The sequence below is a fragment of the Melospiza melodia genome, chromosome 4 (genome assembly GCF_035770615.1).
Source record: "Melospiza melodia melodia isolate bMelMel2 chromosome 4, bMelMel2.pri, whole genome shotgun sequence".
Lineage (NCBI taxonomy): Eukaryota > Metazoa > Chordata > Aves > Passeriformes > Passerellidae > Melospiza > Melospiza melodia.
The window spans coordinates 54780960-54795673 of record NC_086197.1 but is presented as its reverse complement, the minus strand read 5'-3'; the positions used below and the strand labels follow the sequence as shown (position 1 = coordinate 54795673).

Sequence of the window (14714 nt, the reverse complement as noted above, 5' to 3'; positions counted from 1 at the left end):
ACCTCTTTGTAATGGATGAAAATATGAGAGAATACCTCTAAGAAAATGTTCACCTGTAATAAAACATAATTACATCTTTCTTCATTGGGAAGGAAGGAAGAAAATGGGTTTCTTCCCAAACATATTAGCCACCTAAGAAAATTATATGACCAAGCATAACACACAGTTATATCCCATGCCAGACAGCTAAGAAGGGAGAAGGTTACAGAGTACATAAAAACTGGGCAGTAACAATTTATCAAGGAGTCACTGGCCCTCAGCCAGAGCAGGAGCATGGTGTGAGATGGCCAGGATCTGCTCCAGCAGCCCCAGCAGGCTCACTTCTTCTGAAGTTCAGCTTTTAGCATAAATCACTTGGCTGTTGCACAACCATGACACCTTTGTGACACATGCACTGCACATAAACTGCAAATCTTTCACAGGACTGAGATGACAGTGGCCATTCCATTTCTCATTTGTACTAAGGATTTTGAATAGGTAACTTCCTCATAATTAGTTTCAACTGAAATAAATTCTATCCATATTGTAAAAGATCAGTTGAAGATTTCTGAAGCCCTTGTATACATTTTAACCAGGTAATTCCTTCCCATAAAGGTGACTGGTATCAGAAGACAGCACTTCTCAGGTATCACCTACAGTTCAATTAAAAATCTTAAAATGCTGTAACTTCAGTATCTGTCCAAAAGAACTGTCCAGTACAGCAGAAAAAAAGCTCACAACATTGCAGCAGGGTTGTTTGTTGTTGCTGGGCTTGTTTGCATTTTTTGTCTGTGTGTTTGTTTAATACTAGAAGGCAAAAATGCCAAGTTTTTATCACTGAGTCAAACTGGGGAAATAATCTGTTTCATAAAGTGCCAGAAATCATCCATGGATTCTGGCTCCTTGTATTCAGTTTTGAAGCTATACCTTAGCAAAGGAAATTTCACATGAAACTGGGCTAGGTAAGAACTATCCACTGAAAGTCTCTCAGAAGGATCTTTTTATTTCTGTTCTTTCACTGTCCAGTAAAGCTTTGAGCCCATAGAAATGCAGATAAATAGTAAGAAATTTGCATGGCTTTGCTAGGAAGTCACACTGGCGGACTACTCTGGAACTCTGGTGCAAGTTCACTTCCATGCTGAAACCATATCTTCTGAACACTTCCTCAGTAATCTCAGTGCGGAGCTACCCAGATCAGGCTGCCTAATGAATGCAATTAAATTACAATGGCCAACTTTCCTGAAAAGTAAATTAGAAGCAGTCAAAGAAAAACTATTCCATCTGCATAGCTGTAGAGGCAGTAAGTTCTACTAAGTCTAAGGACAGCTGGAAAGGGAAGGAAGCATCTTCAGTGGATCAGCTATTTCTATAGAGAACTTTTGAATTAGAGACTCTACATTCAAACTTAGAATCTACCTTTCACTAACAAGCTCCAATTTTATTTCAAGACAGCTAGGAGGACAACAGTAGACTGGGTACAACCAAATCACAGAATCACTGCAGGTGGATGGGACCTCTGAGATAATCAGTCCCATGCCTTTGCTCAAAGCATGGTTAACTAAAGCAGGCTGAAGCAGAATTAGGATTGTGCTCGGCTGAGTTTTCAGTCACTTAAAGGGCTGTGAATGCACAACTTTTCTGGGTAACCTCTTCTAAAGGTATGACCATGTTTAACACTAAAATAAAAAAAATTTTTCCCTTGTGTTTGAGTGGAGTTTCCTGTATTTCAGTTTACGCCAATGGCTTCTGGCGTCTCCACCTGCCCCACTGTGAAGAATTTAGTTCCATCTTCCTTAGTCTCCTCATCAGATACCTACACACATAGATAATAATATCCTCCCCAAGTTTTCTTATCTCAAGGCTAAACAGCCACAGCTTTCTCTGCTTCTCCTCTGTCAGATGCTCCAGAGTTCCTCTCTGTCCTCTTTCAAAAACCCAGTCCAGTATGTTGATGTCCAGCTAATCCCCACTGCAAGTAAGTAATAATACAAAGAAGTAACTTCAGATTTTTTTTTCCTTCTCTTATGACAAGAGGTAAACTCTGTCAAGACAGACAATTTTGTTAGTTAGCTGAAAATTTGATATTGTGGGTAGAGAAATATTCAAGTGATTGATTTAAATTTAAGAGCAATACCCACAACTGAATTTTGCTGGCATTATGCTACTATTAGTTGCATAAAACAACTACCTTCAACTCTTCGTTGCATTACTAAAATTGCACCTTTAGACTTCAATCTAAATATTATTAAGAATGATACTCCTACAGCAGAATCTGTATGACAAGGTTCCAGATGCCACCTGAGCACAAATTTATTAGTTAAAATTAAAAATACCGCCTATCACTAATCTTATATTCTTTAATAACTGGAGATTTCAAGAAGAGAAATAATGTTTCAAGCCACTGGAAAAGCTCCAGTTAAAAATCAGATCAACTCCAAAGTAATTCTAGTTTCCACTTGCATTTAAAATAAGACACCTAACAAACACAAGGCTATATCAAATCCAACACAACATCCCTCATATTATTCACTACAATAATGTATTTCATTAAACTACTAGATATATAAAGAAACAATTCAGGAGAGCAGAAATCTAACTCCTACTTTTTATTTCTGCTCAAATTTTTCTTCTGGAACTTTCTGAAAGTTTCTACTTCAACAACTTTGGTATCTCTTGGTACCACAGTAAGTTGCTCAATCTGAATAGATAGAAATAATAACAATTACTTTGAGAAGTTTGGCTCATGTCCATTGTGGAAAGAATGTGCACATTCAGCATTAGAACTCTGCTGCCCTCAACTTGCCTACCTCAGAAATGGTTTCTCACTGTCACAGATGCAATGCACTTACAGTTGCCAGCTTATCTAGGAGGCAAAGCAGACCTTCACCCCAAGCCACATCCCAGCCTTTCTGCAACAAGTGTAGTGAAGATCAACAAGAAATTCTCATGAGGAGACATCCAATTAGGCTTAGGAAAAAAAGAGTTCTGTGATCTAGATTTTCCAAAGACCACCTTCCTGTTTGCTCCAAATGACAGGAAAAGAAAAAAAAATTAATTATGGTATCAAAACTGAATTACCATTGCATTAACTAATGAAAAGAATATGGAATACAGCCATCATTGAAGTACTTCTAGGATAATGCTCTGTTCTTCCTATCTGAACAAAAACCCAGGGAAAAAGTCGAACCAGTTTGGATTTCAGTTTGAAATCATATGAAAAAGCCTTTTCCTAACAGAAATCAGTGATTTTCTTCTTTGATCAAGCTGCTTTCCCTAAAGCTCTGTGTACCAGCATTTTATATTGTTCATCCTCAAAAGAGCATTTTGTTTGTAATTTTTGATCTTTTAATTAAAATGCATTCTAAAGAAATAAGGCTCAAAGAGGACCAATCTGCCACATGCACACCAAAAGGAAGGCCCTGGTTCTTTCATATTTCACATTATTTCAATGAAGAGCAGCTGTATAAAAACTTCATGTACAAACTCACTACGTCAGTGCCAAGCTTCCAGAATGATTATCCCTTTTACAACTATTTCTGATTCATGTGTTGAAATTGCAATGCATATTTCTATGCTTTTACATTTAAGGCAAATCAACATCCTGCCTCTTTTATTGTTTTTTTTCAGCCACCATCCACCTCTTTTATTTTTTTTTTTTTCAGCCACCATCCACTATTATATACACATGTGGATATTTGAGGAACCGAAAGGGTGAGCACCAAGCAACCAACCAATGCTCCCAGCACGCTTAAACGAGAGTGCTTCACACCATTTACTACGGTAAGGCCCTTTTTAAATAAACGTGTGACTCACTGTTTGTTTTCTTCACCAGGAGGTGGAGTCTTGCCATGCCCCTCCATTACAAAATCCTCATGTTCCATCTGCAAAGGCAAGCATTGCAGGTCAGAAATCGGTGGAGCAAAACGCACATCACCTAAAGTGGCCCTTTTCATATGCAACAACTCCAAACAGCCCCTTTACCACACTGGCTGGTCCAGAACAGATTATGTAGTTTCTTAGCAACATATGTACATCTCCAACCCCATTGCTATGGTATCAATTTCATAGCACGAATTTCAGAAAAATCTTGCAAGGGAAAAAGAATGGTTTAATGGCTATAGCAGAATACTATCAGTCAAGGTACACACGTTTTAAGTTCTGCTCTGTTAAGGGCTTCCCTTGTCATTCTAAGTATTATTTCTACCACTTCTTCCCTATGGATAAAGCAGGAATTTAAAAAAAGGTTTATCAACATGTAGAGAAAAGAATTAAAATTTTAGAAGAAACTTAAGCACAGAAAGAAATTGCTGCAAAAGCAGAGTACTTCTTGTGAAAAATAACTTTTCTTTGACAAAAGACTTTAACTGCACACGAAGCTTAGTTAGCAGGGTAAAAAGAGGCCTAAGGAAACCTCAAATAAATGCTGTTCCAATGACAACATAAGGTAGGCATTTCCTTTGGCTCTCTTGTTAGAAGATTCCAAGGGCAGTAAGGAAGTCTTATGTTTAATTGTTTGCTTTTAAAATATCAATTTTAGCATAGATTTTTCTTTTGGAGAGAAAGAAGAATTACATTATATTTGCTCATTCATTAATTATGCACTCTTCTATTAATCACTTAATTCAGCCAGAAGTTCTTGCACAGGTAGCAAAAACATTCTTCTCTTTATATAAAAATCAACACATGCAATTAGTATTTTATATAAATATCCAGATACAGTTAGCAATGCTCTACTTCATGTGAAGCCAGCAAACAGGTCCCACTGCAATAGTCAATAAGGCACACAACAAAGAACTGAATCATAATCACACAAATCCATGCCACTACATTGAACTGGAAAGAGGAGAGAAGCACTATTCAGTCAGTTAAGATAACACAGCTTAGTCAGTCTTTGAAGGGGCAAAAATCCCCCAAACCAAACCAAAATTCATCAGCCACTTCCCCTTGTGCCCCTGCCCTCCCCCAAAAGAGTCAAGTTTACTCATTTGTACATTAATACTTTTGTCAGGTCAAAAATACTTTCAAAACCCCAAAATCTGCATGTGGACATCCAACAAGGATACAAGAAATTATGTTATTTGACTGCCCCAGCAGAGCCTTAAGCAAAACCATGAACAAACTGACAAAGTGGGGAACTGTAAGGTGCCAATGACATCCATAAGACAGACAGTCAATCAAATACGTATAAATTCACATTTGTAAACATATACCCCCATGTTTCCCAGTCCAAATAGTACTTTAATGTAAAAGCAATGTTTGAAAACAAGAAAATTTTTATTTACAGTCATTTAATAACTTGGACTTTTATCTATGTATTCCCACCATATGAGATGCACGAATCTATTTGTACTTCAGTCCATACCTGATTCACAAGAGCTCTAACAGCTGGACTCACAACTGTCTAGCTAAAGACATCCATTCCACTTAATTCTGTTGTTCAAAATGCTGAAACACCAAGTGTGTCAATGGGTAAACTAGTTACAGATTTGTGGCCACATTGCAAAACAGCATGGTTCTGTAAGTGAGAGCAAATGTTTAAGAATTACTCTTACACAGGAGGTGTTTTAGCCTGTTGCTGGTATGAGACAAGTACAATTCACAGGAATGGTAAGCAAGGGAACAGTTTGTGGCCAGTACTGGGAAGATGAAATGCAGCCTTTGGGAGTAAAGAGGCACTACACACAGCATATTTAGTGCTAAACTAACAAGATTCCCATATAAAACATAAATTCAATATGATGAAGCTGTAGAAAAGGAGGTATCATAAAAAAAACCCACACACACACAAAAATAATGACAAATAATAAAGGACCTGAGCTAAGAACAAGATTGTTGGTCCAGGCACAATCTCTTAAAACAACTAGAGAACTCTATCTGCTTTAAGAAATGTTAAATCAGTTTGCTGTACTTCAGACAGTAGACAGAAGTACCCGAAATTACTAAAATCCGCATCATTAAAAAACTGTAGAAGATACAGTACAACAGCACAGACACTCACAAGAAGTTCACAAAAAAAAATTAATAACTGAATGAGAAAGTACTCGGGAAGACAGAAGCTATACAATATACAAAATAAAGATTAATTGGTAGGATTTCATTGATAAATTAAGCCAATAATAAAATGCATCAACACACTAAAAAAAGTCATGGGAAGGTCAAGGAATTGACTATTAGTCAAGAAGAAAATATCTCTTTGAGAATGGATAAACAACTAGACATGTAGGAAACATTTGGCTGGTCAGGTTCAAAGTGCTGTATGCTGCCTGAGGATGGTATCAAGTAAAGTGCTGCAGGAGTCTAGGATAAGTCCATTAAATATTTTTGCCAATGCCTTGCAGGGCCAGTAAGGCATATTCTAGCCAGAATTTTAAGATAAAGTTTAACAGGGGTGAAGAGGATCAAACAACAAGTCTAAAGACAGGGCTGCCATTCAGATGGACCTAGACAGCCTGGAGGAGTGGTCCCTTCAGGATTTGTATGAATTCAGACAGGACAAATACAAAACACTTGCACCTGAGAGCTCCTGGCAACAATCCAGGCTGATGAGCAGCTGGGGAGCAGCTCCATGGAAAAGGTCTTGGTACAAAGCAAGCTGATCTTGTGCCAGCAGTGAGCCTTGTCAGGAAAGGTCACCAGCATCCCAGGCTTCATTAACAAGAGCCTTGCCAGTAGATGAGGGAACTGATTGCCACCTCTACTCAGAGCTTATTATTCCAGATATGGTGTAATGCCCCTCCTTTTGGGCCCCCACAATACAAGAAGTACACCCAGAACATGGACACAGGAGCCACCAAGATGCTCCAGGAGCCAGAGCACTTGTCCTGTGAGTAAAGGCAGAGGGAGCTGGGCTGGTTCAGCCTGGAGAAGAGATGGCTTTGTGCAGGCCTTCAAGTGCCTGTACCTACAAGGAAGTCAGCGAGCAGTCAGGCTCACCACAGAGGTACCTGTGACAGGATAAGACCACACTCAAACTAGGGAAGTCCAGAACGGACACACGGTAACTTATTTTCATCATGAGGACAGTCAAGGACTCCTCATGGAACAGACAGCCTAGAGTAGTTTTGCAGTTGCCTTGCTTCAAGTTTTTCATGGACTGACTAGGCAAAATCCCTCACAACAGGTTCTGACCTCACAGGTGACCCTGCTTTGAGCAGGAGTCAGACTGAAGACCTTGGAATGTCTCTTTGAACCTGAATTTCCCAGCAATCCTATGAACCCAAGAACAGATTCAGTTTAATATTGAGAGATAACATCCATGAGAAAAACCTACTGAATTCCCAACCCAGCAAGAACTTGTACTTCCATCTGGAAAAGTCTAAGAAAAATATCTTTAAAAGTTGCATAATCAAAAAAATGCCAACAAAATAAAACAACCACCAAGAAAAAATAAGTTATGCTGAAGAAAGAAACACTGAAAGTCTGCAGCAGATCTATAGTATGCCCTCTTTTAGAATAGTGTCTATGAGTAGAGACAATGAAAACTCAAACACTCCATAACACTCCAAAAACATGAGAGCTCAGAGTAGAGAACAGTGTAGGCAAAGGGGAGATTCCATTTAAATAAAATCCAACATTTGGCCAGCAAATCTCCCTCAATGCAAGATAACACAGCACTGAGGCATACACAAAAAAAAAGCAGTATGACAGTATTGTAAGAAACATCACCCCTTTGCTATTACAATGTAAATAAAACCCTACTCACTCTCAAAAGAGCACCTGTAAGAGGATACAAAGAGAAAATGTATTACTAAGCAGACAAAAAATTAGTTCTTGAACTAACAAATTGCAACACTGAATTTCACAAGTCTTTGCAGGTCTTATGGTTTATGTACCTATATGAACAAAGATTTATCTGTGTATTAGAGGATTAGAAACAATAGCAGTATAAGCTTTTCTGTTTCTAGCAATGACATTGCTTTTACAAAGTGAAAGGAGAAGTTATTTATAAAGATCATTCAACAGGCCTGATCCAGTGCAGCAATTTCTGCCTTCCTCTATTTGCAGAACCTTGATTCTAACTTTCTTTTGTTTGCCTGCATATGTTAAAGAACTTGATGATCAGTTATTTGTTTTGCACTTGGAATTCTGCAGGTTTTAACATTTTTGCTAGAAAGTGATACACAGCTTATTTAATGGTCTGAAATTTGTAGAATAAGCTCATAAACTAATACCCATTTACATCTTCCTGCAACATTTAAAAGTCACTTTATTGGGTAGTTAATCTTAATTCAAAGATATATATCTGACAAAGAGCCTTCTGAAAACAATTTATGAGCAAGTAAAATTCCAATAAAATTCAAAAAGCGTTGCTTACATATTCATAAAGTTAGTTCTTAGGCCCAGCTATCTATTAATTAAAGATTTAAAAAATACTTCAAAATTCAAATGCTTAGGTTTCATTTTCCCACTGACAGTAACGACATCATACCGCAGAAAGAACGAGAATGTGGTACTTCAAGTTTTTGATTAAGTGACTATCTGAGGATGAACTGAAGAGAGGAACAGCACATAAGAGCCACAGTTAGCTGAGAACACCCTTCCTTTTCTCCTCCACCCACAGTCCTTATACAATTCCTATGCACACTTCTTCCCCACAAGTCTCTCAGTTTCCCTTCATTCTGTCATCACCCCATCCTCTTCAGCACACTTTGAGTCTTTCTTTAAAGAAAACTGGAGCCCAGAACTCTTGTTAGGTTCCAGCCATCCACAGCATCCAGCAGCCTCAGCAGCTCTGGCTCATTACAGCACTTGGAAAAGGTGCTGCTTTCTAAGCCTTGAGTCTCTCTTGACTCACTTCCATATTGAGGAAATGCAGTTGTCCTCAACATGTAGAAAAAGAATGGAAGGTGGAGCTAAGACAGAGCTCCTGGATCTCTTGTATTGCTCCCAAGGAAAGGAGAAAAGGTGGAATGGCAGAGGATCTGTAACACCTTAGCTTCTCTCGAGAGGACTGCAGAGGGAGCCATTGATTCCAAGAGGAGGGATCAAAGGAAGCACACTCCACACCTGTTTCTCCTGGCAAGCAATGGAGAAAGATTCAAGATTCTGGCAGCTGGAAGCAGGAACCAGAAATAGACCCTGAAACAGCAGGGGAGGAATTCAATAGAAAACTTTTTTTTTTTAAAGGATCTGCCAGTTGTTGAACTCTGTATTTTATTTTTCCAAAGCCTTTTTCTCTAAATATCCAGGTACTTGTGAATATCCAAATTTCAACACGAATTAATATATTGAGTGTTCTAACTAATGAAAGACAATCTATTTTATTTAAGAAAATATATTTATTATTAGACACTCGATACTTAACTTTTAGAAAATTAAATTTATCATGAGCTTCAATGAAATAAACTATTATATTTTTCTGTCCAGAAGTGCAACACCTGTTACTACAGTTTCATACTACTCTTTCTAAAAATATCTTCAATGAGACCCTAATGGATTTGATTAATGAGTAAACCTTATCTCCTAGATAAAGTCAGCAACACTCTGAGGGGTCAGAAAGTTTCAAGGGCAAAAGCCTCATCTTTCCTGAATCCCCATTCCTAAGATTTTCCTAACAAGATTCAACTCTTGCATTAGCTATCCTAGTCCACCAAAGATGAACTGAGCTTAAGAGAAACCAAGCATTTTCTCAGGTATTTGTGAGAAATCATTTACTTATTATGAAAAGCTATTCATTTTAAACAGTCTTCTTGTCTTCACCAGTACAAAGAAATGCACTAATGCAACTTCAGAGAGCTGCTATCACCACCTTTTCCTACTCATTCCATAGTTCCTTTTCAAAGCTGCTTTATTTCCTATTTAAAAACCAAAACAAGCACACACACCCCCCCCCTCACCCCAAACAAAAAAACCCCAACTAACCAAACCAACAATTTAAAAACCCCAAACAAACAATCAAAACCCCAAAAGGACTTGAGCCAGCCAGGAGATGAAGACTCCAAACTTTTCAGACTAGCATCCCAAGCAGACACAACACCAAAGCTTTATCAGGCACATGACCAGACTCTGGTGGGCACCAGCCAAGGTCAAACGCTGCGTTCTGCAGGTTGTGGCCACCTCCTCCGAGCTTTTAGTGAAGTGATTGTCACACAGCCTACCCCAGGGCCAGCTTAAGAGTGACAAACCCAGTCACAACTTCTGCTTTAACACCAACGTCCCTCCCCATCATCAGCAGCACCCGCACTGCTGTAAACAGGCCATCAGCACTTATTTTGTCTCACTAATAGCTGTTTTAAGGAGAGTTGCACAACCCAGTCCTCGAAATCCAAGCAATTAGTCACTAGTCACTACTGCTAACAGCGGTGGAAGCTGTGATATAAAAAAAAGAAATCTCAGGGACCATTTGAGGTCTGACAGAAATGTAATCACTACTGGAAATGAAAGGAAAGCTGAGTCACCTCTCTGCCTGGTTTCATTATAAGCACTTTGGACAAACTGCATTGGGGAAAATTTTACTCACTAGGAACAGATTAATTAAATTTTTAATTTATTTCTTTTAATGCAATTTAGCTGCTAGCACTTTAATAATTTTTTAGGAATAAATTAGTGTTGAGCTAGCATTTCAAAATACACATAGAATAGTGCAAATTGTTTAGCAAAATTAGCCTCAAAATGTACTTCTTAGATTAAATCTTAAATTCAGTACACAAATGAAAGCATTAAAAAACCCCTTAGAATTTGTGACTTAAACTTATAAAAAACAAACTCAGCTTCTAAAATGAGAAAGCACCAAGTATTTTTCTGAATCACACAGAGGAAAGTCTTAAAGACAAGATATGCATGAAATAGTGGCTGAATTTTTGGTCTCTTTCAGAACTTTGTTGTATTGAGAAACTAAATTTGCACTTGAACCTACTTCTACCTTTTTTTTTTCCCCTCCATTTTGCCAAAGCACAGTCTTGATATATGAAAATCACCAACAAAAATTTGTGAACCTAGCCTAATCAGTATTTCTTTGAAGCTTTTCAGCAGCATCTAGATGGAGCATTTCAGTGTTAATACCACCACACAGTCCTGACTGGTTTTCTGTTAGTTACAGCAGAAGTAAAACTTACTAACATAAACCCTCTGCTAAATCACACTTCACATTCAGAACTCCCTGCTAATCATTTTGACTGCTAACACACTTAGACCACAGTAATTACATTCAAAAGTTACTAATCTGCTACTGGCGTTTGCTATATGCAGCTTAATGGTACTTTAACACCTGGCTCACTGAAACATGACATTAACTAGAAGAAATGCCAACATGTTAACAGAAACAATCATTCAAACATGCAGCATCCACATAGAACAGCAGGACAAGTTGTCAGAGGAAACTCAGTTCATCATTAACCTATGGAGCTCAGAATATGTAATTTATGCTGCAGCTAAACAAGCACAAAAGCTGCAGCAGTGGTTAAAGACCAGAAGTTTTGCTTTTAGTTTCAGCTGTCACCAAATAGTCACAAAGTAATTGCAGAAATAACCTATGGCTCACTTTCTATGTAATATTTAAGATGTTTGTTAACTAATATTCTGTGAAATACCCAGCAGCTTAGCATGAGTTCCCTGCTAAGCTTAAGCATTTTTATAAATACCATGAAAACAACAGTCACACTTTGGAAATGCTAAACAGGTTGGGATCCAAGCCACGTTTCATATTGTACAAATACAAAAGTTTACTTAATAAAAAATTTATTATTTTTTAATGTATCACTAAGCTGTTCAGTATTTAAAATACAATAGCTAAGTATTTAAAATACAATGTGTGTGTGCATGTATATATATATATATATATATATAAAATAAATATATATCTTGCTCTGAAAGCAATTTAAACCACCTAGCTGTTTGCAGCAAGATACAGTTCTACCTTATGTCAACCACGGAAGATGTTAAAGTCACTCAAGTCATGGTATGACAGGATATCCAGAAATACCATCTGAAAACTCCAACTCTGAAGCTGCCAAGGCAGCTTTGAATAATAACTCAACCATCTCAGACACAAAAAACGAATAAAGCATTCTGAATTTAAGCTAAAGTGCTTTTCTTCTCCTGCTCCACTCTTGATGATCCATCTTTTAGTGTGTTCCATCCTTACACTCCATCCATTTTGTAGTGTATTCTACATATACATAGTATGGATGGAGACCAGGAAAATATGAATTTAGTAAGACAGAAAAATTCTCCAATTTTATTTAATTAACCTTTTATATTATTCTTCAGCTAAAGAGCAAAAGCATTTCACAAGCCATGAATTCTTGCTTAGTTCAGCTACCTTTTACACTTTCATAACAAAATTTTTACACTTTCCATTTAGGGGACACATCTGACCCAAAAGCCCTTGAACAGCTCACCCCCACCAGGACTTTCACAAGCCACTCTCACCCAGTGACTCCATTTAGTCAACTCATTTTATGGTGCAGACACAGATGAACAAGTTATAGCAGTTTAAGCTGACATCTGTAAGTGGCTGATATTCTAATACACACATTGTTAACCACCCTGACACAGAACAGAGAAAACATTAACTTTCTCCCACTTGGAGCTGGAAATCTAGATGATGCATTGCCACAAAAGGACAACAGGCATGAACTGCTAAAGGAATTTTCAAAGCCTTAAGAAAGCAGATGATAATCAGAATCACAGAAAACTAAATTACACTTTTGCACTACACATTTAATCACCTTCACTGATACAAATACTTTTTGCAGCTGTTTGTTAGGAATGACTGAAAGTGACATAAGCCAGGCACACACAAATTGGTGCTGAAGTTATTCTGCCTTAAGACCAGACAGTGAAGCAAGAGAAAGAAGAACTTTCTTTTCTGTGTTCACAGAAATCTGTTGTGTGGATTCTAAACCCATAGAAACTAACAGTGGCCCAAAAAGTTCCTCAACAGCTGGAGGCTGAGAACAAATCTGTTATATGTATATATTAACCCTGCCTTAGGCCTGTATTAGGCATCCACTTTTGATCACTGTCAAAAAGGAGAAGGAATACAGGCTATCCACACCCACAGCTGCTTTCCAGTTTCTCCAGTTACCAGAATGCAAATCCAAACTCATTTTAGTCACAGGGGAGCCACTGACACTGCTGCTTGCTTTTAAATTTTTTCTAAATTTATCAAGATTATTAAAAAGATTAGCTATCTGACAGACCACCAAACCATTAATGTAGCCACTCATCTCTGGAAGCAGAGCCTGGGCTTTTCAACAACTTGCCCTCAAAAACTCCCCAACAAACCTTTAGATGCCATGGGAATAAGTTATTTCTCTGGGAATTACATGTGGAAATTGTATCTGTTGAAACCAACCAATATGATTTCAAAGTACCTCTAAATATTTCTCAACCTAATTCCACATTACTGTGTCTACACTCTCCCCTCATGATACACAAATGCTTCAGGGACTTCAAACAAGTGCCAGGAAATGCTGACATGTTTTCAATGTTGCTTTTACCCTTCAGAGGAACTGATATCACACAATATGTTTTTGCAGAATTCCAGTGTCCTCAGTTGTCTGATCATCCTCTTATGTATTCAAACACTGAAAACCATCACTACTGTTTTTTACTACTACCACCATCACAAGAATAACAACCTACACTCTTCCCATCAAACTCTTCCACACCTAATGAATAAAAAAAAAAATTTGAGGAAATGAAAAAATTTCATACCCACTTAGTTCACAAAATGAAAAGGAAACAGTCCCTTTAGGGTCATGCAAATGTACAGTCTTGCAAATGCACAAAGTCAAGACCAATGAATTTTACACCTTTCAATGATTCAGCCAAACTAACATTCTACAAATTATTTCTAAAGTAAACTTCAGGTTTTAAACTAGGGTAGAGTAAGCTTTAATGTCCCTGGCTCAAATTTCTCCCCAAATACCTATCCCCCCTCAAGTCTGCCATAAGACAGGAAAATTGAAAACACTCATCAATGCTTCCACATCTGTAAGATTTCATATAAAGTTACCAATTATAAAGAACTCTGCCACAATTCACATAGACTACAACCACTGCCAACAATTCTCTAAAGCCAATACCAAATGGAAAGAGATCAAAAGGCAATATTCTGAAAAGCCAGAAAGTCCTCCAATTATGTGCCAATGGCACACTTGCATGAGAAGAGATGCTTTGTAAGCAAAGCCACAAATCAATTCCCATGAATGTCATTCACATCATATCCCATAGTGGGACTGTAGCACTATACCACATAAACTCTCAAATGCAGAACCACTTTTTCAATCTTTAAGCAAATATCTGCTATTTGTCTGCTTTGCAAAGTATTATAAGCTGCTGTAATCAACTGAAGAAGAGATGCTATTGGTTGAGAAAAAACTAATGAGAAAATATTTACGAAAAAGAAAGAATCTTTAAAAGAATGGAAAAGATGAGTTTTTAAGCTGAATGTTTTCTTAAGACTGAAAGGTTTTTTCCTTTAGAAATGAGACACACACCTGTTGACTGCAGTGACATGCCAGGCCAGTACACTTCCTCCACATGAACTGTACATATGAAAAGACTGGATCAAAGAACACATGGTGACAGTTCTTACAGATCTCCAAGTCACCTTGGCACATGATGTTATTTTCCAAGAGAAAGAAAATACATCATTGTGTTAACCTTCTCTTTTGTGATTCAAAAGCACTTCAGGGTATTTTGAGATTAGAAAACAGAGAGTCATCTTTCAGTTCAGCATCTATATTTTAGCAGTCTTCACTAAGGATAAGTAGGTTTCAAATGAGCAA

General features: G+C 37.7%; 1 protein-coding gene across 5 annotated transcripts in view; it reads right to left on the bottom strand.

The window, feature by feature from the left end:
• The window catches only part of TNRC6B (trinucleotide repeat containing adaptor 6B), a 132275-nt gene that overhangs the window by 93426 nt on the left and 24135 nt on the right, over positions 1-14714 (bottom strand). For all 5 annotated transcript variants that reach the window (XM_063154585.1, XM_063154586.1, XM_063154588.1 and 2 more), the window contains exon 4: positions 3793-3860. In XM_063154585.1, the coding sequence (XP_063010655.1) occupies positions 3793-3860 (68 nt within the window). The remainder of the gene's footprint in view (positions 1-3792; positions 3861-14714) is intronic.